The 25,849-nt window shown below is 47.4% G+C and overlaps 1 protein-coding gene across 9 annotated transcripts in view; it reads left to right on the top strand.

Annotated features, from left to right (window-relative positions):
* The first annotated feature begins 20,364 nt into the window (after positions 1-20,364).
* Positions 20,365-25,849, top strand: part of Kif13a (kinesin family member 13A) — a 180,831-nt gene continuing 175,346 nt past the window's right edge. For 7 of the 9 annotated variants that reach the window (XM_011244376.3, XM_006516864.4, XM_011244374.3 and 4 more), the window contains exons 1-2: positions 20,365-20,715; positions 20,976-21,066. In XM_011244376.3, the coding sequence (XP_011242678.1) occupies positions 20,661-20,715; positions 20,976-21,066 (146 nt within the window). In that variant the 5' untranslated portion in view covers positions 20,365-20,660. The remainder of the gene's footprint in view (positions 20,716-20,975; positions 21,067-25,849) is intronic. The other 2 variants (XM_030247165.1, NM_010617.2) reach the window with 1 other exon arrangement.

Below are 25,849 nucleotides of genomic sequence, written 5' to 3'. Positions count from 1 at the left end.
GCTGAGAGTGGTACCAACCTAGTGACATAACATGACTATTCAGAAGTCAATTGGAGGCCTGATAATTATTCATACCTGATACAGTACGCCCCATCAAAAGCTCATGGCTTAGGAGGTCATAGGCCCCCTATGGTCAATATTTTCAGACCCTTTATACTCACTTGCAATCAGGACTTTAACTCACCTGAAATATTCCTAGATGGCATTCAAACAAAGTGCCTGTTTTACAGTTGATCCACTATTGTATTGAACTCTAATCCCTTAAAGAGATCAGAGTCCAAGCTAAGAAACAACTAAGTCAGCATAGCACGATGGGCCCTGATAAGGACAGCTAACAACTACCAAACGCTCACAGTAGGTAGGTGTGGTCCTAGGCATGTTATCTTGTGTGGTGGTTAATTTTGTGTGTGCCAACTTGACTGGGTCACATAGAGCCTCTCTATTCAAATGAACATTTCTGGACATATCTGCAGGTGTTTCTAAAGAGGATTATGTCTGAACTGGTGGATGGGGTAAAGAAGCAGCCTCCCCTAATGTGGTATAGACACCATCCAATCCATTGAAAGTTCAGACAGAATAAAAGGCCAGTTTGCTCTCTCTGCTGCGTGGTGGGCCCTAACCTTCTCTCACTACCTCTCTATTCTCAGATCTTCACACTTGGACAATGCTTTCCTGGGTCTCCAGCTTCCGTAATTACATCATGGACCTCTTAATTACTATAACCATAGCAACCAGTTTCTTAAAACAGACTTCTTTAACTCCATTGGTCTCATTCTCGGTCCATTCTCAATTCATCTGTCCAACAATTCTGCAACAGTGACATTATCATCAGTGACATTTCGTAGGTGAGGAATTGAGACAGCAAGGTCATACAACCTACTCAAGGTCACACATCTGGTACATACAGAATACTAAAATTGGTTGCTCCTTGGGTGTGCGGTGGTAGCTCAATTGGTAGAGCACTTGCTCAGCAGGCATAAGGCCGTAGGTTCTATCCCCAGCACCACATGAATGAGCCATGGTGGCGCATGCATGTAATTCCAGAGACTGGGAGGTAAGGGCGAGGATCAGAACTCTGGCTGTATAGCAAGCTTGAAGTCAACCTGACATACATTCGATCGTATCGCAAAACAAAGAAGCAAACACACATACCACATACACATGCACACACACCCCACTCTGTAAATTCAAAGTCATCCTGACTACGAAGCAAGTTTGATCACACAGCCCAGGCTACATGAAACCCTCCACAAGCGTACAACAAACAAATGGTGGTTGTTCCTGAGCAATGATATTCAGCAATGAAGCTTGCTAGATCCCTTTACACCATCAGAGATGTCAAACCATGTTGGAGAGTCATAGGACATGCTTCTGGCTAGTAGAGAATCAAGAGTGACTGAAGAAGGGAGCAAGGGTAGCTTGCTTTCCAGAGTGGTCCAGGGCATGTGGGGATGAGGGTAGCCTCAGGGACAGGATTCCTCAGCCAGGACCACTTGTCCTTTCTTCCAAATCACTGAGTTAAGATGCTGGAACTTTTGAAGTTGCAACGTTTTGTTTATGACTTGTAAGAGACAAGACAGTGAGAAAACTTCCATTCCTTATCCCCAGGTTTTTTAGACCTTTGTCCCTCACTTCCTTCTCCTGCCCCCTCTTTCTTAGATGGTGTGCTACTCTGCAGCCTGGAGTGGTCTGGAACTCATCATGTGGCCCAGTCTGATCACACAGCCTGGAGTACATGAAACCCTCCCACAAGCATACAACAAACAAATGGTGGTTGTTCCTGAGCAATGATAGACAGCAATGAAGCTTACTAGACCCCTTTACACCTTGGCCTTCTTCTCCTGCCTCAACCTCCCCATGGCTATGTAGGTTCTTTGTTATCAGCCCCTCTTCCCTCACCCAGTTCCCTGGACAGTACTTCTTTACAATACCCAGAAGTTAGAATACACAGAGACAACAGCAGATTCCTTCCCCTCCCACATTAGCTTCAGGGGCTCCTCTTGCTACATGAGCCGCTTCCTGTGCTGCTTAGACGTGGTTGGTTCCTGTCTAGAAAGGGGACAACATGCAGGATGCCAGGAGGAGGAGTCCCCTGGATGACCTCATTGCTCGAATACTGTGAGAGGATGTTGAATCTGTTTTTCAACCAAATGAATATATTAACCTTTCTGAGTGAATTCAGCAGTAGACTAGTACAACAAATTTTCTAAAAAAAAAAAAAAAAAAAAAAAAATGAACTCCCTACTGTTACCACAAACGGGGACTCAAATCCTCAGCTTTCATTCTGTCCTTCTGCAGACCCCTCACCTCCAACTCTAACCCTCTGGCTGCATACCCAACCTACTCATCCATCCATCCATCCATCCATCCATTCTTCCTTCCATTTCTTCTCCCTCCTCCTCTTCTTCCTCTTTCTCCTCCTCCTCCTCTTCACCCTCCTCCTCCTCCTCTTCTTATTTTTTTTCCTTAGACAGGGTTTCTCTATCTAGTCCTGGCTGACCTACAACTCACTCTGTAGACCAGGCTGGTCTTGAACTCAGAGATCTGCCTGCTTCTAATTCCCATGTGCTGGGACTCAAGGTATGCACCACCTGGTGGTATGCCCACATCTTATGCCCAACAGATTCAATGTTACCACCACTTTGGGTTCCTTTGTTTCTCCTCTCTTTCTCACCAACCCCTTCCCCACACCCTCACCAGTACAACGCCAACTTTAACAGACCCAAATTCATTTAGTAGGTAAGATAGTAGACAGTTGGCCTTTGGTGTTCATCTGGTCTCCATCTGTGCATTCAATCAAGAGTGTGTTGATCTGTTTTAAAGACTGTATCTGTACTGAATACACACAGATGTTTTCCTTCTTGTTATTACCTAAACAATGCAGTATAGCAAAACCTGAGATATAATGTATCTAATCATAATTATTGAATATTAGTAATCTATAATTTACAGTATATAGGAAGGTATGGGGGTGATGGATTTAGTTCTTAAAGTGCTTGCCACACAAGTGTCAGGACTCGAGTCTGGGTCCCTAGCATACATATAAAAGCCAGGCAGATATGGCAGGCAATATGATCCCAGCACTGGGGAAGCAGAGAGAAGTGGACTCGGGGTGGGGCAGAGCTGAGAAGGTGGAGAGTGGAAGCTGACTGGCTAAACTAGTAGGACCTGGGGAGCTCTGGGTTCAATAAGAAACCTGCCTCAATAGATAGTAAAAAGGGAGGGATCGAGGAAGGTCAACTCTGGGCTTTCACACTCACACATGCACATACATACACCCCCATATATGTGTGCTTACACACATGCAAATTCACACACATATATGAATACCACACACCTATACCTAAAAACTAAGAATAAAAGTGCATGGGCAGATATGTGAAGATTATATGTAAATACTGTTATTTCAGATGAGTGATGTCAGCACCTAGAGATTTGGGTATCTTCAGGAGTTCGTGGAAGCAGTTCTCCATGGAAACCAAGGGTAACTGAAGGGACCAGCCTCTACACAAGACACCCGGAGACCAAGTTCTCAACACAAAGGAGATTTATTTTCCCAAGAGGGGCAAAGGCAGGAAACAGAGGACTAGGGAGAAGGGAGAGGAACAAAGGAGAAGGAGAGAGTATTTCCCCCAGAGGGACAAAGGACTGCCTCTGGCTAGAGAGGAGACAGGTGTGGTCCATAGGCAAATAGCAGTTTATAAAGGTACAAGGGAAAAACCCTGTATTAGGATGAGGTGTTTAATTTTAATTGGGTATGTTAATTAGACAAGCTGAAGGGGGCTTCCATTGTAGGACTTCAATACTTTGAGAGCTGGGAGGAGGAAGTGGCCAAATAAGGGAATAGGCCTTGGTGGCTCGCTATAGGAATGTAATCTAATGGCTTAGCAAGGGAGAGGGAATGGAGGAGGCAAAGACTGATGGTGACATGTTTCCCATGCTCTGGCCCACTAGAGCCCCTTCACTGTGACTGTACTTGCTGCTGTGCTGGAAACAGAAAAAGCTCAAATCCAAAGAGCCCAAGGCACCTGGGTTTCATTAATACGGCCAAGCCCGTCTAGAGAGGGAGAAGGAGTTAAACATGCAGCGAGTGGGATAAAAGCCCATGTGGCTCAAAGAATAGAGAGTAGTAATTAAAATTTCCAGCTGTCCAGTTCCTGGCTGCAGACCCCCATCCAAGAGATGCACTCTCTCAAAACCTGCCAGCTTGAGTTTGCCTCCGTGGCTTGTATTTCAGCAATTCCTGAGAAAGATAAAGCTGCATCTTTCCTTGCTTTGCAGGCACCCTTAAGCTTCCAGGGTGACCCTGGGTAGAGACCCTTTGTTGTCAGATGTGAGTCTGGGCAGCAGTGCCCACTGAAGTGGGTAAGAAGGGAGAAATGGCGTTAATTCCTTCACTCATTTATTCAAATGCTTTCTGGGCTCTAAGTGGGCGCCTTTTCATTTCACGGGACGCCAGTGAGCTTTCTGACTGATGGGAATATTCTAGAACACCAGGATGAAGAATGACTAGAAACTCATTTTTAACCTCTGCTCTGTGGGGCTTTGAGAACTTTTCATTGATTCCTGAAGCCATCAAGAAGAGAAAATGTGTGTGACACTGCATATAAATGTGAGAGATATCAAAACAGAAGTCTGCAAGAGGGTTCTCCCAATGTGCCAGAATTGTTGAGGGTTTTTGTTTGTTTGTTTGTTTGTTTGTTTGTTTAATGCCAGTAATTGCGATCATAGCTTTCTATTTCCTAGAGGTATCAAGGGTTTCATGGTTCAAACAGGAGATCCCTCAGGTCCTGGGAGAGGAAGTGACATCATCTGGGGTGGGAGGGGAAACACAGTGTCTGAAACCCTGTGTGGGAGGCGTTGTATCTATGGCTGATGATGCCCCAGTACTAATTTGTCAGTTCTCCATTCCATGGGGAACAGCTATATTTGGATATGAAATATACAGTATTTGTCAAGGTAATAGTCAAGTTGTCACTGGGGGGGGGGTCCCCGGATGAACTGGAGACATCACCAGTACAAGAGAAGACATAATCTCTCAGCGATGTACGCATTAAGGGCATACCTGTTCCTGCCACGCTCAGTAGCTACAACAGACCTGGGCAAATGCTCGGCCACCGGCTCACTGTAACACACCCATGGCTTAGCCAGTTTTGGCTATGTCAGAGGTTGTAATCCCTTTGATGTTTACAGTAACTTCATCTCCCTCTAAGCTCTTACTACTAAGGGGAGCCCCACAGCCTTTTATCTTCACTCTTAATTTCTGTGCCACTTCGATTGGGTCCTCTTCCCTCTGCCTACCTCTCTCTCAGAGTCTCACTAGAGAGTACATGTTGGGAGCAAAAATAAAAGGGGGGCCCGGAGGGCCCTGGGAAAAAGTAGGGGAAAGGAAAAGGGGCCTAATGTCGGGGGCCAGAGTTCCTGTACTCTGGGCAAGCAGAGGCAAGCACTCAGCCCCTGGTGAGCATGGCTGACCCACTCGGCGGGGGGTGGGGAGGCGGGGGGTGGAGAAAGGGGCAGCCCCCAACCGGGGACCCTCCCCCACCCCCCGCCCCGGAAGCTACCTTGCTAAAGCCCCAGGGTTGCAGGAGAGAGGGAATAGGGGAAGAAGTTCCCAACACTGACCAGAGTGCGCTGCGGAACTTGATGGAGCAGAGACTCTCTATGGTTTAAGAGCTTTATTATACAAAGCGTGGAGAAAGATAGAAGGTAGGAGAGGGGGAGGGGGAGGGGGAGAAGACAAAGAGAAAAGGAAAGAGGAGAGAGAAGTGAGAGTTAAAGGAACAAAGGAGTAAGAGTAAGAGAGCGTGGTGGGGGCTGAGCACCCCTTTTTATGGTCTTCACTGTTGCTAGGTAACTGGGAAGGAGTTTAGCCTGAAGGTCAGAAGCTTGGGCCATTGCTTATGTGACTACTGACCATGCTTCTCTTGTGGGGGCTGTGGGAGGTGGTACCTTAGGCAGGGGCCGGAGTTCCAGGAGCATGAGGGAACGCCTACCATATCATGTAGGTGAATTATGACCATCGGGTTCAGAACTCAGCTCGACTGGAGACCAGCCTGCAATTCCCCACAAATACAGGCTGGTCATCCTGCCTCTGTCACCCCAGTATAATTAGAGGCAGCTACCACTATGCCTGGCTAGTAACTATAGTCTTCAGATCAGAATACATCCTGCCAGAAAGGACTGTTTTGTTTGGGGCTTTTTTTTTTTTTTTTTCTGACTTTGGTTTTCTTTTGGCGAGTTCCAAAGTATTCCCTGAGCCCACTTTCAAGAACTAAGCCCACCTGTCCCCTTGCACCGTGGTCTACTGTCAATGTGACAGGGTACCTTCGTCAAGTTATCCCTAAATGCCAATCTACCAGAACGGGCTACTTCATAATCAGGGTGTCCCATTCCTAGGAAAATCTCTCTGAGGAAAGACGGAAGAATTTCTGTTTCCGTAGCTCCAAAGGCTGTTCCTGGAGATCTGGGCCTCCTGATGAGGTCTCTGGGTTTATTCAGCTGCTTAGGGCCTTTGCACAGGGAGAAAAGGCAGCCCTGACCTGATCAGCTGCTGGCTCCACTCGGAAGGGGGCAGGGCAAGTATAGACAGAGGCCTCCATCCAGGGAGGTTCCCTAAACCTCTCACTACAGGTTCCTTGTTGAGGTAAACTTTTCTTCACATTATGTGAAGGTGTGTCTCTGTATTTCCATTGTTAATTCTGTACTGGCAGAGAGCTAAATGCTGACAGGATCTTTATTGTTATTTCTGGGGCCCATCACTGGCCTTATGTTGTGTAAATGTTATGACCTACTTCACTTGCCTAAAGGCCTAGAATTGTGTCAGAGGTTCTGATTGGTTGAAATAAAGATCTGACAGCCAATAGTTGGGCAGAAAGTGAAGGGCAGAGAGGGGGGGAGGGGGTGGAAGAAGGGGGAGGAGGAGAGGAAGAGGGAGAAATAGTAGATAGATCCTGGGGGAAGAGGCAGACAAAGATGATCCTGAGGGAGGATACAGAAGGAACAGGATTTACCTCAGTGGAGCAGAGAGGCACAGAGCTAGCCATGTGGAGGGACATGACCAAATGAGTCAAGGTAAGTTTAGGCTAGCTAGCTGGGAAGACTGCCCAAACGAAAGGCCTAAGCTTTAAATGATATAAAGGACTCCTCGCCTTCTCTATACCACTGGCAGGTCTGAGAAAGACCCTCTATGGTTCCCTTTTAGATACTGTCCATCTCCAGCTTAAATAGTGGGTTCTCAGGCGATTTCCAGTGTCTGACTAGGGGTGGGAGCTGACAACTCTCAGTGAATTATATTCGTTACCTTTTATATCCTCTCTGCTGCCAACACCAGATGCACCCGGACATGTTCCTGGCCGGTCTCTCTCTCCCCACTTTCTGTCCGTCTCTGTCTCACTGCCCCCTTCTCTGCCCTCATAGCTCTGCTCCTGTCTGTCTGCTCCCATCTGTCTGCCTGTCTACTTGGCTCACTCACTGCCTTTATTCCTTCCCTAGGTCCACACTCCTCTCCCTTCCTCCAATAAACTCCCTTTATACCAGATCTGTTGCATGGTACAATTACTTGGGCACACCTTGGCATGGGCCCATGAAGTGTCCCCTTGCTGAATTGTATGTCATAACACCACAGGCTGTTGGGGGTAGAGACCCCCACATTTAGGGTGGGTCTTCTTTCCTCAATTAAACCTCTCTGGAAGCTCCCTCATAGACAAGCCACAGACGGGGACAAGGACCTTTAGCGTTTGGACATGCAGATTCCTGACTAAATCAAAGCATTAGATCCAATCTACAGCATAGATCATGCAATTTACCTTATCCATTGAAAATTATAAAATCTACAGCCACTATGGAGACCAGTGTCTGAAATCTTCAGAGATCTGGGAACAGGTCTTGTTGTCTAACAGTTTCCTCTGAGATAGGATCATCCCACCCTGCAGAGGAGCTCCTTAAGCAGGAAGGTAAACAAATCAAAATAGCTTCAGGAAGTCCCTGAAACTGACTAGATTCACTAGGTCCCTTCCTGACAGAGTAAAGTCTAGAAACTGAGAGTCCCTCTCAAATGGGGGTGGGGGTGGGAATGGGAATACTGAACTACAAAGAAGACTCTGAGATCAAGTCAGGTGTTTAGCAGAAACCAGCCAAGACACCTGGAAGACATTTAAACCAACTGAGGCCCCTGAGAAGAACACTCTTCCAAACTGCTGAGCTGCCTGCAGGTTGTGCAAAGTCCAGGTTTCCCATCTTTTGTGAGCAGTCACCTATGTTGGGATGGTGATGGAACTGTCTTTGTGTCTCTTCTGCCCCTATAAATAGCTCCTCACCCATACGTCTGTAAATAACCTCAATAAAACTCTTTGGTTCACCAAGTTGGACTTTTGTGGTATCCATACTTTGGTCTCTTGTGGGTTCCCTAACTGGAGTAAGTAGATGAATTTGTTTTGTCTCCCTAGGAAAAGTTTAGTCACACAACAGATTATACCACTCTGGAGTATAGACCCAAAGGACTCTACATTCCACTATAGAGACACTTCCTCAACCATGTTCATAGCCCGAAATTTGAAACAGCCCAGATGTCTGCCAACAGGAGAATGGACAGTGAGAATATATATATCAAGACAATGGGATTCAGCTATTTAAAAAAAAAATGGATGAAGCTAGTACTTTAGTTAGAGTTTCCATTGCTATGAAGAGACACCATTGCCAAGGTAACTCTTATAAAGGATGATATTTAGTTGGGGCTAGCTTACTGGTTCTGAGATTCAGTTCATTATCATCAAGGTGGGAAGCATGGCAGTGTCCAGGCAGGCATGGTGCAGGCAGAGATGAGAGTTCTATGTCTGTTCCAAAGGCAAAGAGAAGACTGGCTTCCAGGCATTTAGGAGGTGGATCTCAAAGCCCACTCCATAGTGACACACTTCCTTCAACAAGGCCCCACTTCCTAATAATGCCACTCCCTGGGCCAAGCATATTCAAACTACCACAGCTAGGATAAATCATCTTCACTGAGGTAATATGGACCCAAAAAGACAAATACTGTATGTATTCTCTTATATGTGGATGTTAGCTTCTAAGCCATTGGTAGGTATGCTAACCATATAACCACAAAGGTTAGGTATAGAGTAAGGGAGTTCGGGGAGGGGATAGAACTAGGAAGATATGGGAAGTACAACATAATGATGGAGAGAGAGTGAGAGACTGGAATGGGAGGGTTAAATGGAGAGGGAAGGAAGGGCTAAGGGAGGGATACAGGGAGGGACAACTAACACCGAGGACCATTGGATGGATCATATAGAAATCTACTACGGCAGAAGCTTCTTAAAATACATATCTGAAAGAAATCTAAATGGAGTCACCAAATAATGGGGGGAGACAGTGCCCCAACTAGTCATGTCTTACAACAAAGATAAGCTTCCAGGGCCAAGAACAGGTTACATCTCATTGAATTGTTGGCTGGTGGGGCCCATGGCAAACCCTCATGCAGTACCCATTTCCCAGGCTCTTGGCTGGTCTCTACAGGTTTATGGTAAAGCCTGATTGCTGAAGATAATACCCACACAATTCATTTGACATGGAGAATTTGAGCTGATGCCGTAGAACCTCCACTACTACTAACTAGTGTGCAAGGTAGTACTGGGTACAATACCAGAAAAGAAAAGTGACCATCAACCCAGCTACAAAACCTGCCATCCATCATGGTGGCCTGCCTGAGTGAAATGCTGGTGTACTAGTTGTATAAACAGTGTGGCAGTAACCAACCACTAATTGTGTAGATTTCAGTCCCACTCCACAAGCTGAAACCCAAGCCTAACACTGCTCTAATGACCAAGAACTTGAAACTAGATAAGCCATGGGTTTGTGTTGCAGGAAATATTGAAAAACGAACAGCACCCCCACAGTCAGCCATCTTAACACCTAATTACCTGGTAGAATCGAGACTCTTAAAGCTTCATTAACCAATCAGATTTATGTGTCAACAAAATCACAATTTACAAGATACCAATACAATAATTTCAGAGCCAATTGATAATGATAAAAGCTTTATCCCAATATTTCTAATCTTGTGAAGTCATAGCTACTTGTGGCTGGTAAATGCCATGTGGCTACATGTCCAAAGCCGTCTTGGTTCCTCTGTCTACCCTCTGGTTGGCTCCCTCTCTCTGAAACTCTTAGTTCTGCCCCTTTTCCCTGTCCAATCACAGACCTCCTCTGCACTAATGTAATTGGACAGGGAAAATCCTGCAACAGGTTTAAGGGAAAACCAAATACCATGGTCCTGATAAAGGAAGATAGCAATAAAGGGACTTCTAATAACATTCTGCTATACATATAGATGAGTGTCTCACTCAGCTATTGTCAAGAAACTTCCTCCTGCAGGATATGGGCATTAATACAGAGACCCACAACTGGACAATGTGTGGAGAGTGAGAAACCTTGGAACACTCAGTTCTAAATGGAATGTCTTTATCAAACTCCTCCCCCTAGGGCTCAGGGAACTATGCCCAAGACGAGGTGGAGAGTTTGTAAGAGCCAAAGGGGATAAATGACACCAAGAAAACAATGTCTTCCAAATACAACAGGACAGACACACATAGAGCTTGCAGATACTGTGGCAGCGTGCATGGGGTCTACATAGGTCCAAGATGCACGCAAGTTTCCATCTCTAACCAGAATGCTATCGTCAATTGACAATCGTTGGCAGAAGAAAACTGTTTCCTCCGGTGGATTCTCACTGTATGTACAAACCACACTGTCCCAGTTAGGGTTTTACTGCTGTGAACAGACATCATGACCAAGAACTCTTCTTATAAAGAACAACATTTAATTAGGGCTGGCTTACAGGTTTAGAGGTCCAGTCCATTATCATCAAGGCAGGAGCAAAACCCATGCCCACAGTGATGCACCGACCCCAATAAGGCCATACCTATTCCAACAGGGCCACACCTTCTAATAGTGACACTTCGTGGGTCAAACGTAAACAAATCATCACACACTCTTCAGGGCAGACCCTTTGCCCAACAGCAGACAGTCAACACAAAATGAACCAAATGCTATTTATCTAGTTTTGTTTGTTTGTTTGTTTGTTTCATATTGGTTTGATTTGGCATTTTTTATCTTACTACCTTTTGCTTGTATATTTTGGTTTCTGATTTTGAGTTTTTATATGTGCGTGTGTTTCTTGTGCCATTTCTTTTTAATTGTTTTGAGAAACAGAGAGAGAGAGAGAGAGAGAGAGAGATGGGTGGATGGGGAATTGAGGAGAAACTTGGAGAAGATGAAGATGAAGGACGGGAGACCATAATCAGAATATAGTGTATGAAAAAAGATGTATTTTCAATTAAAAATGTGGTATCCCTAGTAAAGAGATTTTTCAAATCTTGCTATAGAAGCCAGCAAGTAAATAAAGTTTCCGATGTTCAGGAATAGGGGAAGAGATCACTGAAGACTTGAAGCTGACAGGGCAGTGCTGAGTTTACCTCTGTTGCCCTAATGTGGGTGTCCGCGTCCGTGGGGAAGACAGTGGTATCAGGAAGTTGAGGTTCAATAATTTTCATGACATTTAAATTTATGTCTTTGGCAATGGCAACATTTGTTGAATAAAGTTCAGGGGGAAATTAAGAGCAGACAATTTTGAAAAGGAAAAGAAACTGCTAATGTCTTTCGTGTGCATTGTCTGCTATTGGGTGACGTTTTCCTTTTTTTCTGCCCAGAGCCAGCTCTGTCTCAGCTAAGGGCTGGTTTGTCAGCCTAGACCACAAAACACAAGGCCTGAGAGCTGAGCCAGACCCTGTGATGATGGATGTTCATGGGGAGGAGGTCCTGAGCTTTGTATGGGTGCTGGTCACCATGGAGAACCCAGCCCAGACTGAGGGATGCTGTCGCTTAAGCTAGATTTACAGAAAGCCTCTTAGGAAGTATTCGCTTGCCCTGGAATGACCTTTTGATTCTCTGATGACTTAAGCCATCAGCAGTTTTTAGGTCATCCTGACAGCCTACTACTACCCACTGAAATGGCTTCTGAACCCAGTCTCATAGAAGTCAGGTGAGGCGAGAGTTCCCGGATGCCTGCCATCAGCTGTCTTCAGAAACCACGGCTTTCTAGTTTCTAACGGAAAACTGTGCCAGCTAGAACTTTCTAGCAAATAAGTATACATGCAAGAGCTCGTAGGGAAAGCAGTCCGCTGACCAGCAGACATACGCAGCAGTGGTTAGCCGTGGCGGATTTTAGGGTATGCAGAAGTAGTTTTTTTTTAAATGTCTGGGCCAAGGTGTGTTATGGGGAGCAGTCACTATCTGTCTCATAGCCTACCCCAATCTAGAGGTTCCCTCTAGAAAAACCACATGTCTCCCACACTGTAGTTTGTGATCTGGTTTATTCTAGGCTTCTTTTCCTCAGACTGACTCCAGGATAAGCTACTATCTGTCCAGCCCCAGAGCAGTGCTTCTCAGCCTTCCTAATGCTGCGATCTTTTAATCCAGTTCCTCGTGTCCTGGTGACCCCTAACCATAAAGTGAATTTTGTTGCTACCTCATAACTGTAACTCTGCAACTGTTAGGAGCCATAATGTAAATATGTGTTTTCTGACAGTCTTAGGTGACCCCTGGGAAAGGGTCATTGGACCCCCAAAGGATGGGGGCCCACAGGTTGAGTATTGAACCACACTCAACTAGAGCGGGCCTAAACCTTCTTTGCTTTGTGCTGATTATTTCAGTTAACTAAACAGAGATAAGAAAAGTAAAACAACAAACCAAATTAGAGAGTTACGGGTTCTCTGTCGGAGATACACCCAGACAGACCCTGTGGCCTTCTTAGTCAGGTAACTGCTTAAATCTGTACTTCTGGCTGTCTTTGAGGTCTTTGGTGGTGGGAGATGGGGGAACACATACCTTAGCCCTTACAATCGAGGAAGCTTAAAGTACCCATTGTAGCTGAGCAAGAGGTATGTCCGTGGCCTCCAGTGGATGATCAGCTGTGCTGAGGGGCTCTAGGGATGGAGGGAAACATAACCCTTTCGGGGTTGGTTTTGAGGCCATAACGCTGCATTCCGTGGGAACTTGAGCAGTAATGGGAGGTGACTCATCTACTTTGAGTAATCCGGGCTCACTGAAGGAAGGGATCCTGGATCAATGAATAGTAGTTGATGTTGGGGCTCGGGCAACGCCTCATCACCCGTTAAGAAAACACACCCCTCTTGCAGAGGACCAGGGTTTTATTCCCAGCATCTACATTTGTAACTTTTCTGGCCTCTGTAGCACTGGGTGCAATGCAGTTGCTTATATCCGTGCAGGTAAAACACACATATGGAATAAAAAAAAAAAAACTTTTAAAAATGTAGTGCACATGATGATAATGGTGGTGATGATGATGGTGGTGGTGATGGTGGTGGTGGTGGTGATGATGATAAATATAATGGTGATTCTGACAATACCACATACCAGATAACGCCCGCTCTAGTTGAGTGTGGTTCAGTAATATAAGCACCACAATCAATGTCATTTTAGAGCTCAGGAAATGGAGGGAGGTATGGGGTAAGGACTTAAATAAGGTCACACAGTTTTCAGGTGGCCAAGTTGGAGTGTAAACCTGGACTGCAAGACCCCTCGGGGAGTTCTTGCCCTTCCTGATCTTGGTACCTTTCATGCCCCTTCAAGTTTATCATGTATGTATCCAACTCTGCTTATCCCCTCACTGAAAGGGGTTCAGTGGAGGAGAGCTGAACGAAAGGCAGACGGGCAGGGTCTGCACTGGTTTGTGGGATTTACTGGCCAACGCTGGCTGTCCCCTGAGCATCCCGTGTCTCCTCCATTTCGATCTACCTCCCCATGTTAACTCCACCCTCACCACAGGAACTCAGAGGCAGGGACACAGCTCATCCTTGGTGAGGCCTTTGTCAGCCACTTTTCTTATTGCTGGGATCAAATACCCGAAATATCCAGCGTGGTGGCTGGGGGTAGGGGGTGGGGGGTGGGGAGCGTGCAGGTTTATTTTGGCTCACGGTTTGAGGGGATAGAGTCCACAGTGACATGGGAGGCTCAGTAGCTGGAAAGTGGGGTCACGTGTGTCAGCGCTCGCTCAGGAAGCAGAAAATGGTGAGTGCCAAGTACCTATGCCATCCGGCCTTCTCCATTTCCCTGTTGCATCTGGTCTGGGCCGACAGACCTTGGGAGGGCGCTGCTCGCAATTAAGTTAATCCTCTTTGGAAATGCCCTCACGGACACAGCCGAAAGTGTGCCTCCTCATGCACAAGGTGTGCTTTAGTACAACCACGCTGACTAAAACTGCTGAAGCATCGCAACCTCGGGATTTGAAGGCTGCAAGGTTTGCAAAAGTCCAGAGAGCCCTCTTTTCCCTAAACGACCCTGGGCAACTGTTCTGCAGCCCTCTTTCAGGGCAATTTTTGTGGCCTGCCAGGGAGAATGACAGCCCAGCTACTCCGTGGCTCTCAGGATGACTTTCAGGAGGGACCAGCTCTTCACAGTCGGTGATGAGAACATCGCAGGTCTCAACGGATCTTATCCCCACGGCCCTATACAGGAGATACTTTCATTACTACTATCTCTCTATCATATGATTTTAAATGAGGGAACCGAAGAGTTCCTCCAGATTTGCTGGCCCAGAAAGGGAGGTTTCCAAGTTCATACCTGACATTCTGCATGCAAGAGCTCTACCCTCCCTCACCACCCCTGGAATTTCAGACTAGATTCCCAGAAGGAAGAGTCTGACAGGCTCAGTATGTGGCAGGAATTACTGTACTGAGCAGGTGGGGGCAGAGGGGGAAAGTAGGGTCACATAGCACAAGCATAGCTGTACGAGGAGCCGAGGGGTGGGCAATGTGGGGGAGGGAGGAACGGCAGTTCTCAGAATGGAATCTCATACTTCATGTGTGGTGGGAGTCCGGATTCCCTGCTAGTTACTCATGAGCCAATGGAAGATTAGGTCGTTTCAGGCTCCTTGTTAGCAAGTGAGGTAAGCCACGCCTTCCGAAGCCTTTCTTTTTGGTAGGGAGCTGTCCAGGGAGAATGGCTGGGACAGTAGAAAGGTATATCATGTGACATGACATTTTCCAGAAACAAAACAACAAAAGCCAACTGACTGTGACGAATATGTGTCCTTCTTCAAGTATAACTTTCCACACTTCCTCATGGAGATAAGGAGCTTTGGTCCTCTGCTTGAATCTAGGTGGCCCTGTGATGACAGCCGTAGGATTTCTGCAGTTGGGTCAGAAAAGATGGGAGAGATTCTACTGGTCCTTCAAACGCTTACACTTGGAACACTGCCTACCGGGTAGTTAGCCTTTGGTCACCGTGGACAGAACATCTGAGATAAACAACCTATAAGGAGGACTTAGGGCGTTAGAGGTTTGCTGGCTTCATTGATTCTGAGTCTATGGTGAGGTAACCATCGTGGCAGAGATTGTGTGGCAGAGCAAAGCTGGCGGTGGTCACAAAGCCAAAAGGAAGGAAGATGGAGGCCTGCATTCTAATGTAATCACACCTAGGGTGCCCAGACTTCTTTCTGCTAGTCTCCTAAAATTTCCATCAGGTCCCAATCTCGCCACCAGCGTGGGGACCAAGCCTTCAACACATGGGGTTTGGAAGCTATTCGAGATCTAAACTCTATGCAGAGAGGCCATAGAGGGAAAGCGAGGTGAGAGGCCCTTGTTCAGCTACATCGCCCCTCCCCCAGCTGTTCCAGCTCCCTCTGTACGCACTGATGATAAAACTAGAGCCGGACCTCCTCACTACTCTCTGGAGCTGGGAGGGCTGCGGTGACTGTCATTTAGAGTTGCTAAAGTTTGGGCGGAGTGGGGGTGGGGGTGGGGGAGTGGGGTTGCGGGGAGCAGCAGAGCTGTTATGTAACATCACGTGCTGATTCCCAGAGGTCTGCAGAGGAACGTGAACCTGCAGATACCTGAAGGATGTGTTGTGTGAAGAGACAGGCTGGAAGTGTAGAGCTGTGACGAACAGCACTGAGAGCACCAGTTGAGAGTTCTTGAGGGACAAATGTGGTTCCTCACAGAGGCCTTCTCTGAGAACGGAACGTTCAAACGAGTCACCTGACAGCGGTATGCTTGGAACTGGAGATTCAAGTGGAAGATGCAGGGCAACTTTGGGGGGTACGGAAGAAGAGGTGAGAAGGTTTTCAAAGACACACTGATACTCTTAAAAGCCATAATTATTTTTATTATGTTTATTTTCGTGTGTTTTGTGTGTGTGCGTATAGGCACATGTGATAGAGGAATCAGTTTTCTCATTCCATCATGTAGGTCCTGGAGATGGTACCTAGGTTTTCAGGCTTGGCAGTAGCCTGTATATATATGTATGTTTGGTTTCCAGCTGCAGCATGACAGCCCAGAACTGCCAGAGATGCTGGTAACACCAGTTCCAGGGGATCTGATGTGTTATCCTGGCCTCCTTAGCCCCCTTCACTGATGTGGAATGCATGCACAAATAATAATATACATATATACATATAAATATTTTAAATAAATATATTAAATTTTAGAATCTAGTATATATGTAGTTTATGTGTATAAGTATTTTGCCTGTATGCATATAGGTGTACCACATGCATGCCCAGTTCTTGCAGAGTTAAGAAAAGAATAGCAAATCCCCTGGAACTGGATTTGCAGATGTCTGTGAGTCATCACATGGTTGTTAGACATCAAACCTAGATCCTTTGTATGAGCAGTAAATGCTCTTAACCACTGAGCCACTTCCCAGCTTCCCCAGACATACTTCTTTTTTTTAAATTAATTTATTTTTTAAAATTTATTCACATTTCAAGTGTTATCCCCTTACCCTGTTCCCCTTCTTCCCAGAACCCCCCTACCCCACCCCACCCCCAGCGCTTCTATGAGGGTATTCCTCCAACTACCTATTCTCTCCCACCTCCCTGCCCTCTATTCCCCTACACTGTGGGACATCTATCGAGCCTTCATAGGACCAAGGACCTCTCCTCCCATTGATGCCTGACAAGGCCATCCTCTGCTACATATGCAGTATACTCCTTGGTTGGTGGCTTCGTCCCTGGGAGCTCTGGAGCAGGTATAAGTGATGATAAACTGGTTCTGAAATGCACGTATTTAGTAAACTCTTTGACGGGGTAAAAAGTAGATGAGGCTCTTCAGGTCCCAGAAGGCTGGCGGAGTAGGAAGGGCCATTTACAGTGGAACTGTTTAACCAGCCACACTTAAACCACACCCCTCCCACCTTAAGACCTCTCCTTATCCACTTAGGGTCTTTCCTAATTGTGCATTCCTCTGCTTGCTTCACGCCTCACATCCTGTGGCTTGCTAAATCACTCCACTCTCATCTCCACAGTAAGCACCCTGCCTCCAATTTGTTTCTTCTGCTCCATTTGCAATACTGTTGACTTTCTTCAGGCCATCGTGGCCTCTCATCTGGAAGCCTACAACGGTCCTCTCAATGGAGAGAAGACTGCAAATGAATTAAAGAGACGCTTCCCCGTCATATTAGTTTGAAACTCCAAATAGTCACTGACTTCATTTAGAACAGATAGACAAGTTCTCAAGAACTAGAGGCATCGATGATGGGGCTAGGCTTAAAGTCCTGGGTTCAATTCCCAGCGTCGCTAAAAACTTCCATGATCTAGTACAGAATGAGAAAGAACATAGACATGGGTAAGGAGGAGTCTCTCTCTCTTCTTTTTTTGAGATCGGGGTTCTCCTTCTGCAGCTTAGGTTGCCTTAGAACTCTCGGTGATCCTCCCGCCTTAGTGTCTGGAGTTCTGGGATTATAAGTGTGTTCTACCATGTCTGGCTTCTTACCCTTGTTTCTTAAAATTGTCACTGTATAATACTATAAACACGGTGATATAAAACAATCAGAAATATATTTGTTCCCCAGACCTCCTAGGGGCCAGACTTCCAAACTCAAGGTGCTAGCAAAACCACATTTCTCCTGGAGACTCCAGGGAAGAATTCCTTCTTGCCTCTTCTAGCTTCTGGTAGCTCCTAGCAGTCCCCTGCTTCTGGCTGCATCTGTCTAGTCTTATCTTCTCTCTCCCTGGCTTCCTTCCTGCATATGTGTGTGTCTGGACACCACCCCCCCTTTCACAATAGCACTAGTCATTGAATTAAGAATGAATTCTAACCCAGTATGACTGCATCTTATTTCTGCAAAGACATTATTTTAAATGAAGTCGTACCCACAGGCTCTGGGGGAATAGAGCTTCAATGTATATTTTAAGGATTTATTTTCACTTTAGGCATATGGATGTTTGTGTGAATGTATGTATGTCTGTGAGCCTGAGGAGGCCAGAAGAGGGTATAGGATCCCCTAGAACTGGAGTTACAGATGGTTGAGAGCAGCTGGGTGCTGGTGTTCCTGAAAGAGCAGCAAATATCCTTAACCCCTGAACTGACTACTGACTCTCAGCCTCTTGGATCTCTTGGATACACACACACACACACACACACACACACACACACACAATTTTATTTTTATGTGTAAGGGTATTTTTGCCTGTACATATGTCTGAGCATCATGTGTGTGTACAGTGCCTTCGGAGGCCAGTAGAGGATATAGAATCTTTAGGACCAGGAGTTACAGACGATTATGAACTGGTTCCGTGAGATGCCTGGCATGTAGGTGCTGGAAATTGAACCCAGGTCCTCTGTAAGAGCGGCGTCCATTGCTCTTAACTGCTGAGCCATCTCTCCAGCCCTGGATGTATCTTTTTAAAATACCCAACATTCTAAAATTGCAACTGTTGGAAAGTGCCAGAACAACAATTTAGCATAGGGAAGACACCTTGCTTATTAAAGAGCTCTGGAAGAAGCAGACAAATTTTGAGAATAAGAGGTAATATTCAATAGAGCCAGCCAGAGGGATTTAAAAAAAATACAAGAACATACATAATCAAAGAATAGAATTTTAATTTCCTGGCTGTTGGATACAGGAAAGAGTATATATAGGAAGTAAAGCTAGGGAATTTAGTAAGAGGATGTCTCAGTAATCCAAAGGTGAGAATCGAGCCTCAGGGGCCTGTGAATCCTGTGGAAGAAATAGCTCGGGGCCTCTAGCCAAGAGCCTACAAAACTGTCTGTCGTGTCGTGTGTGTGTGTGTGTGTGTGTGTGTGTGTGTGTGTGTGTGTGTGTGAGAGAGAGAGAGAGAGAGAGAGAGAGAGAGAAATATTTGAAGAGCGGAATGAATGGAGGGACAGAGAAGGCGGGTAGCACTAGGAACCCAGGAGGCAGACTGCTGTATGACCCTCCGAGGTGACCTGAGTTCGTTGGTCGCCAGAATCAAGGTGAGAGAGACTAAGGAACAGCAGCGGAAGCACTGCTTCAAGTCAGGCTTCCTGGGAGCCGGAGGTGTGACTCAGTGGTACAGCGGTAGACCGCATGTGCAAGTCAGTCGCATCACGGGGCACCAGTTGGTGACAGACGGAATCCCTCCTATTTAGACCACCTGCTACACGTGGTTTACCATAATAAGTATCTCTCCTCCCTCAGTGTGGCTTCTGGAGACCAGAGCCAGCGAAGTTGTTCCTGCTTGTGTGTGGTCTCTACAGTACGGCACGCAGTAAGCACCCCATAAAACTCCCCATAAAGCAGTTCGTGAATGAGTGAATTTGGACCTTCATGCCATAGTGAGATTCCCCACCGGATCCAAACTGTTAAGACTTGGAGCACTTTTCAAAAACGCCTTGGCACCACGGAAGCGCCGCCCTCAAGCACTTGTTGAACCAAACAGAGCAAATCCGCTTCCTTCGGTTCCGCCCAGGCTGGGAGGTCTGGCTTTGGCAAAAGCGCGGATCGCGCTGCTGTGCCTTTCTTACGTAAGAGTTAATGAACCCTCCCGGCCATCTAGATCCCTCCCATTACAAGGGCGCAAGGGAAAGAAAATGAGCGCCGTATTTACAAACACACGGTTTTGGTGGTCCATTGCAAATTCATGTCTAGCCTTGGCTCCCCACAAAGAGCTTCCAACACCGCGGCAAAGCTCGGTGTGGGGCGCCGAGGGGCGGTGCGCTGTGGATGTCAGTGGAGGCGGAAGGATAGCGTGGATTAGGCCTGCGCACCCGGCACCCTCTCCAATGCCCCCCAGACCGCCCCAGGGCCCCGGCTGTGAGGGTGACAGCGGCCCCTGAAGGTGACTCGAGCTCCAGGAGGTGTCTGTGACGTCCCCCGCAGGCTCAGGAACAGGGGAAGCCAGGGGCTCCTTCTCCAGGCCCAGCAGCCCGGAGCCCGAACGCCTTTGCAGAGCGTCCCTTCCCGTGTCCCGGCTGCCCTGAGGCCGGAGACGCTCGCCTTTGTAAAGCGCCCCTTCCCGGTCTGCAGCGGCCTTACAGCCCGGGCGCGGCCCCCGGAGCGGAAGATGGCGACGCTGCCCGGCTCCCGGCGGCCGCGAGGGGCCGCGGTGCTGCGCGCTCGGCCCGGCCCGAGCGGCTAGAGCGGCGCTTGGGCCCGCGGCCTCCTCCCGCTGCCGCGCCCCGCCCCGCGCCCGCCCCTCCCCGGGCCCGGCCGTGCCCCGCGTCGCGCTCCCCCGGGATGGCCCGCGCGCCTCGGCGCTGCGTCTCGGAGCTCTCGGCGGAGCGGCGGCGGCCGCGCTCGGGGGGCGCGCGGCTGCTGCTGCGGCGGCGGCGGCGGCGCGGCGCTTGAAGGGGCCGCGTCGGGCGGAGCAGCGCGCCGCCAACATGTCGGATACGAAGGTAAAAGTTGCCGTCCGGGTCCGGCCCATGAACCGAAGAGGTGAGCCGCTCTCCCCAGCTCCTTTTGCATTTCTGCTCCGGCCGAGGGCGGGGGGCAACTTTGCAAACTGCAGGGCGGCCGGGGATCGGGGACACCGGTGTGGCCCGGCGTGGCCCCGGGTGGAGGCGGCGCCCAGGCTCTGGCCGCGGCCACTATGTGCCCGGGGCGCCGTCTCCCTGCCTGCCCGGACTGAGCCACGCGCGCCGGCTGCGGCCGCGGATGCTCCACTTTGCAACATCACCCTGCCCCTGTGCTTTCAGAGCTGGAACTGAACACCAAGTGCGTGGTGGAGATGGAAGGGAACCAGACGGTCCTGCACCCTCCTCCTTCCAACACTAAGCAGGGAGAAAGGTAAATCCCATCCCGGCGGCTCCTGCCAAGTTTGAGCCCGGAAAAACCGAGTGCGCTCTCCCATTGTTAGCAAGGGTGGCTTCAAGTTTGTCCCACGCTCATGCGGAAAGCGGTTGCAAGTGCAGGGTCCCCTCCCCTCCTTGTGCCCATCACTTCTTGTCCCCTCTCATCCAGAGCGATGTCTCCCAGGCAGGGAACCCTGGCCAGAGTCAGCACTCTGGCTTCCAGGCTCCTAGAACGTGAAGGGACCGGATGGAGATGTGTAGCCCAGGCCACATCTTAACACCTAGGAAAGACGTTATCTGAAGCGTGCAAATGACCAATCCAAGGCCTTATTGATGGAGTTCAGCTCCAGCGATTCTTACGTTGTTTGCCCCTTTTCGCAGAACTGCTTAGGATGTTGTATATGAAATGGGGGCTGGGAGCCTAAGAAATCAAACACCCAAGTACAAGGCTAGGGTCATTTAAAATCTGTATGTAGGTTGTTGGAGGTGGTGAGTTGAGATGGTGTCTGAAAGTAATTCGGGAATTTTGATTTTCGAGGAAACAGACAGAGTGCTGATACGGAGCTGTTTAGACACTGGGATGGGGGAATGTTAAAAGGGGCTGCATTTTCTAGATGGCAAGGCATTTGCATTTGAAAAGTCCTGACTGTGGGATCCTTATTAATTCTACTGTGTTCCATGCAATGGTATGGGAAAACGCCCTAAAATAGTGTGAATATTTGGCATTTTTATGGTAAGCCCCTGAGAAGAAATTGGTTGGGATTCATTCGTTATGGCATTGTAGGACCTTATAAAAATAGAAAAGAAAACCGGGATTCCGATTCGGCTTGGAAATGAGTACGAGTTTGACCCTGAAAGTCACCTGTTGGTTGATGAGCTCCATAATGAGTGGATTTTTGCTCTTTAAAGTTTCCCTGAAACCCAATTGTGAGTAGGGTTTGTTACTTTATTGCTAAGCGAGGCAGCTGCTTCCTTCTATAATCATACCCCACTGCAGCCCAGCCTTGCTAATTTTGGGGGTCAGATTGTTATGAGGGATAAGAATGGGGAATTCTTTCCTTTTTGTATTGAGCCCAGAGTGCTCCATTGACTTCGCAAACATTCTGCATTTCCTAGCAGATAGTCACTATAGCAGATTCTTATACTAACTTAATGGCTAAGTTATCTTAAAGATGTGTATAGATCTTTACATACAGTAATGGATGTATCCTTGGACAGTATTTTTGGACATGTTAAAATATTTTACAGTATATGTAGGCATATGGATAATAGTATAAAAGGTATATTTTATGGTGGGCATTAGTAAATTTGTTGAATAAACTAATTAAATAAGTGCCTATGCCATATCACTATTTTATTTGTCTTTCAAAGCTGGATCTTGTCATATTATTTCAGAAGACTATCTCTTTGGCTCTGGTTCGCCAAGGCAGCCTGGGGGGAACAGGTAGACTATTTTAGCTTCTCCTAGGAAGCCAAGGCTTCAGTTTCCCCGGCTTGGTGTTGCTTTTCAACCCCCCCCCCCCGCCCCGTTCTTTTAATACTTTTAACCATATATGTGTTTGTTGTACATGAGTGGGTGTGTCCATTCATTCATCCATTCATCCACTCATTCATTCATTCTGAGCTCCAGGGTATGGAGCCCAGACCGGTAGGCAGGGTAGGCATGTGCTCCCAACCAATGGCATCTGCTCTCCTTGTCACTCTTAAACCCTAGGGAATGCCACTGTTGCCTGCTGTTGAGTGAGGTAAAACCTTGCCATTTGTCTATAGGAAAAGCTTTAGTTTGGTGGGATTTGAAGAGAATTGATAACTCTGGCTAGTCGGTGGTAAACACTAAAATATCACATGGTCGTTCCTTGGGCCGCTGTGTTAGATCCTTTTAAGTGAGGACCCGTGGAATGTGACCTGGACATTTATCCGTTGGCGTGCTGACTCGGGTAGACCCCTATCCGGAGCTGGAAGAATAGGACTGAACTGTGGGGTGCTCTCTGGTTGTGGGCTGACAGATGGAACTCTTCTTCGTGTGATTGACCGGCCCTCTCTGGGTCTGGCCGTGTATTCACTGGCCGTTCGGTTTCCAGACCAGAGAGGAATCAACACAAGGGTGCTCCGTTCAGGTTAGGACGACCGTCTTTGCCAGAAACGAAGACACCAAGTACATTTTGATGTCCACTCTGTAGCTTGGTTTCGTATTTCTTCATGGAACTTCCCCTTAAAGCAACAGTGCATTTAAAAATAGAAACAATTCCTCCCTTGGGCTGTGGCTTGGTAGTCACAACTGTGCTTTATGGTATATTTGCAATTCATGTGTGCCGTCCGTGTTTTTTTGGATAGAGCTTGGAGCAGGGCAAGGGTGAGTGTGTAGAATATCGAGACCGTAGTGAAATCTTCTGGGAATTCTTAGGTCTGAAAAGTGAGAGGTCCTTAAATAAATGCTGGCAACTTGTCAGATTGAGAAGTAGTGTTTTTCTGAGGTTGCAAAAGATTGCCCACGCATTCAGAGATGCTCAGAGTTACTGGGTCAAAGTCTTCAGTGTTACCAGTAAGAACAAGGTGGAGTAAATCCATCGACTTCTAGGAAAAGAAACAGGCTTTGCATTCATACCTTCTTTTACGGGACAGCGTTAGTGAAGACTGAAAGATCAGACGACTTCTCAGACTAAAGATGTTTGTCTTGATGCTGAAATCCCAGCATTAGAACGCTGCATAGGTCCAGGTTCATAGCCGATCCACGTTTGGTCTGTCAATCTACAATGCTAAGACCCACATGATTTGTTCCTTGTAAAACACGTAGCATTGTTCTTGGGCGCACACAGAATTCCTGTCGGTCCCAGGCTTGACCAAGGGAACCGAAGACAACTGCAAATCGGCAGTTATGCCAGAGGCCCTCGCCTTGGAGAGCTGTGGGAAGGAAGAGGAAAAATATTTTCAACGCTCTGTGGTAATCGCAGAGGTGTGTGCTTGGCCTTTGTGTACACTGTATCATTTGTAAATCTCCCACTTCTGTCTTGCTGGAGACTGTGTACTCCCTGAATGAAGCCAGGTACCTTGTGTTGATTCCCCTTGTGCCCGAGGCCCCATACAGCGCCTGGCGCATAACAGCTGCCATATGACGAGAACACAAGGAGCTATAGCTGCCACCCACGGTGCAGGTGCGGAGGCAGCTGGCTGGCATCGGGCTGCTCGTATATAGGCTCACTTTGCAAGGGTGAGGTCAAAGTCCTTTATTAAGGGAGGTGGAAACATTGCTGCCACAGATCACTTCCGGGCAGTTCTCTGTGGCGGAATGTGCGGTGAGGAGTGGGACATGCTGACGCAGCAGTTTACCTTGGGCGCAGATTGAATGAGAATCCCGTCTGCCATATGTGTGGGGTGTGTCGTGCTGTATGCCATGCAGAGTCGTCTTCTCAACCCTGCTGGCAGCATCCCTCCCCTCCCTGTTCTCTTTCCTTCCTGATTTTGTTTCACTTATTTGCATTTTATGAGACAAGGTCTCACGCAGCTCACACTAGCCTTGAACATGCTAAGTAGTAGCAGCTGTCCATGAACCCTCGACCCTCTTGCCTTTGTCTTCCAAGTGCTGGATTACAGGCCTGTCTCTCTCTCTTTACCCATTTATTTATGACTCCTTTTTCTGAAAGTATATGAACATAACTGTACATACACAGAGAAGCTTATATCTTGCTTTGATATCTTTTAATATCAATATAGGAAGACACATTTGTTTCTTTACATTTACCCTGGATGATAAGAGCAGTCTTTAAAGATACAGGTCCTGCCGGGCAGTGGTGGCGCACGCCTTTAATCCCAGCACTCTGGAGGCAGAGGCAGGTGGATTTCTGGGTTCGAGGCCAGCCTGGTCTACAGAGTGAGTTCCAGGACAGCCAGGGCTGCACAGAGAAACCCTGTCTCGAACCCCCCCCCCCTCCCCCCGCAAAAAAAAAAAAAAAAAAAAAAAAACCAAACTTACGTTCCTTAGGAGATATTGTTATAATTTTGTCAGTAAATTGGAAATTAAGCATCATAGTGAAGTTTGCATCTATTCTCAGCCAAGAAGGTAAAGGCCTGGGATCCCAGACCTCGGAAAGTGGGAGACCTTTGAGAGCTTGTGGCTAGCCTGATTTATGTAGTGTGATTCTGACAAAAAAGAAAAAAGAAAAGAAAGCTGGAAATGGTAGCACAGGCCTTTGGTCTGAGCACCTAGGAGGCAGAGGCAGGACAGTCTCTTCCAGTTCGAGGCCAGCTTAATGTACAGAGCAAGTTCCAGGACAGCCAGGGCTGTTACCCAGAGGGCCCCTGTCTTGAGAAACAACAGCAACAACAACAACAAAGGCAAACTGAGTAAAACATAGGCCTTAGTAAGGCGTCATCAAAGTTGTTCATTTTCTACCTGGTTTTTTTCTATACTGCACACACAGTGGACGTGGTGAACATAGGCAGGGAGGTCAAGTGGGAACTGCAGTGTGTCTTCCAGTTCACATATCATATGATGGATGTTTCCAGAGTGGCTTCTCCACTCAAGAGATTTTTAAGAATTACCGACAGTCATACAAAGTTAGCAAGGCAGATTCCCTAAGAGTCAGCCTCCCACGTTACAAAATCATTTTGAGGACCTGGGTTCAGGTCGCTTTTGTGCTACTGCCTTCCTCTCTGGCTTTATTACCAAGGTGGTTACATGAGCGTAAGATAAATTTCGGTCTTGCTAGCAGCAGGAGGGCGTATTCTTCTTGCCTGATAGTGGAGTTTGAAGGAGCACAGCAATGGGATAGTCTCATCAG

The sequence above is a fragment of the Mus musculus genome, chromosome 13 (genome assembly GCF_000001635.26).
Source record: "Mus musculus strain C57BL/6J chromosome 13, GRCm38.p6 C57BL/6J".
In the NCBI taxonomy this organism is placed as follows: Eukaryota; Metazoa; Chordata; class Mammalia; order Rodentia; family Muridae; genus Mus; species Mus musculus.
Note: the sequence above shows the minus strand (reverse complement) of the source record. Positions and strands in the feature narration are given on the sequence as shown.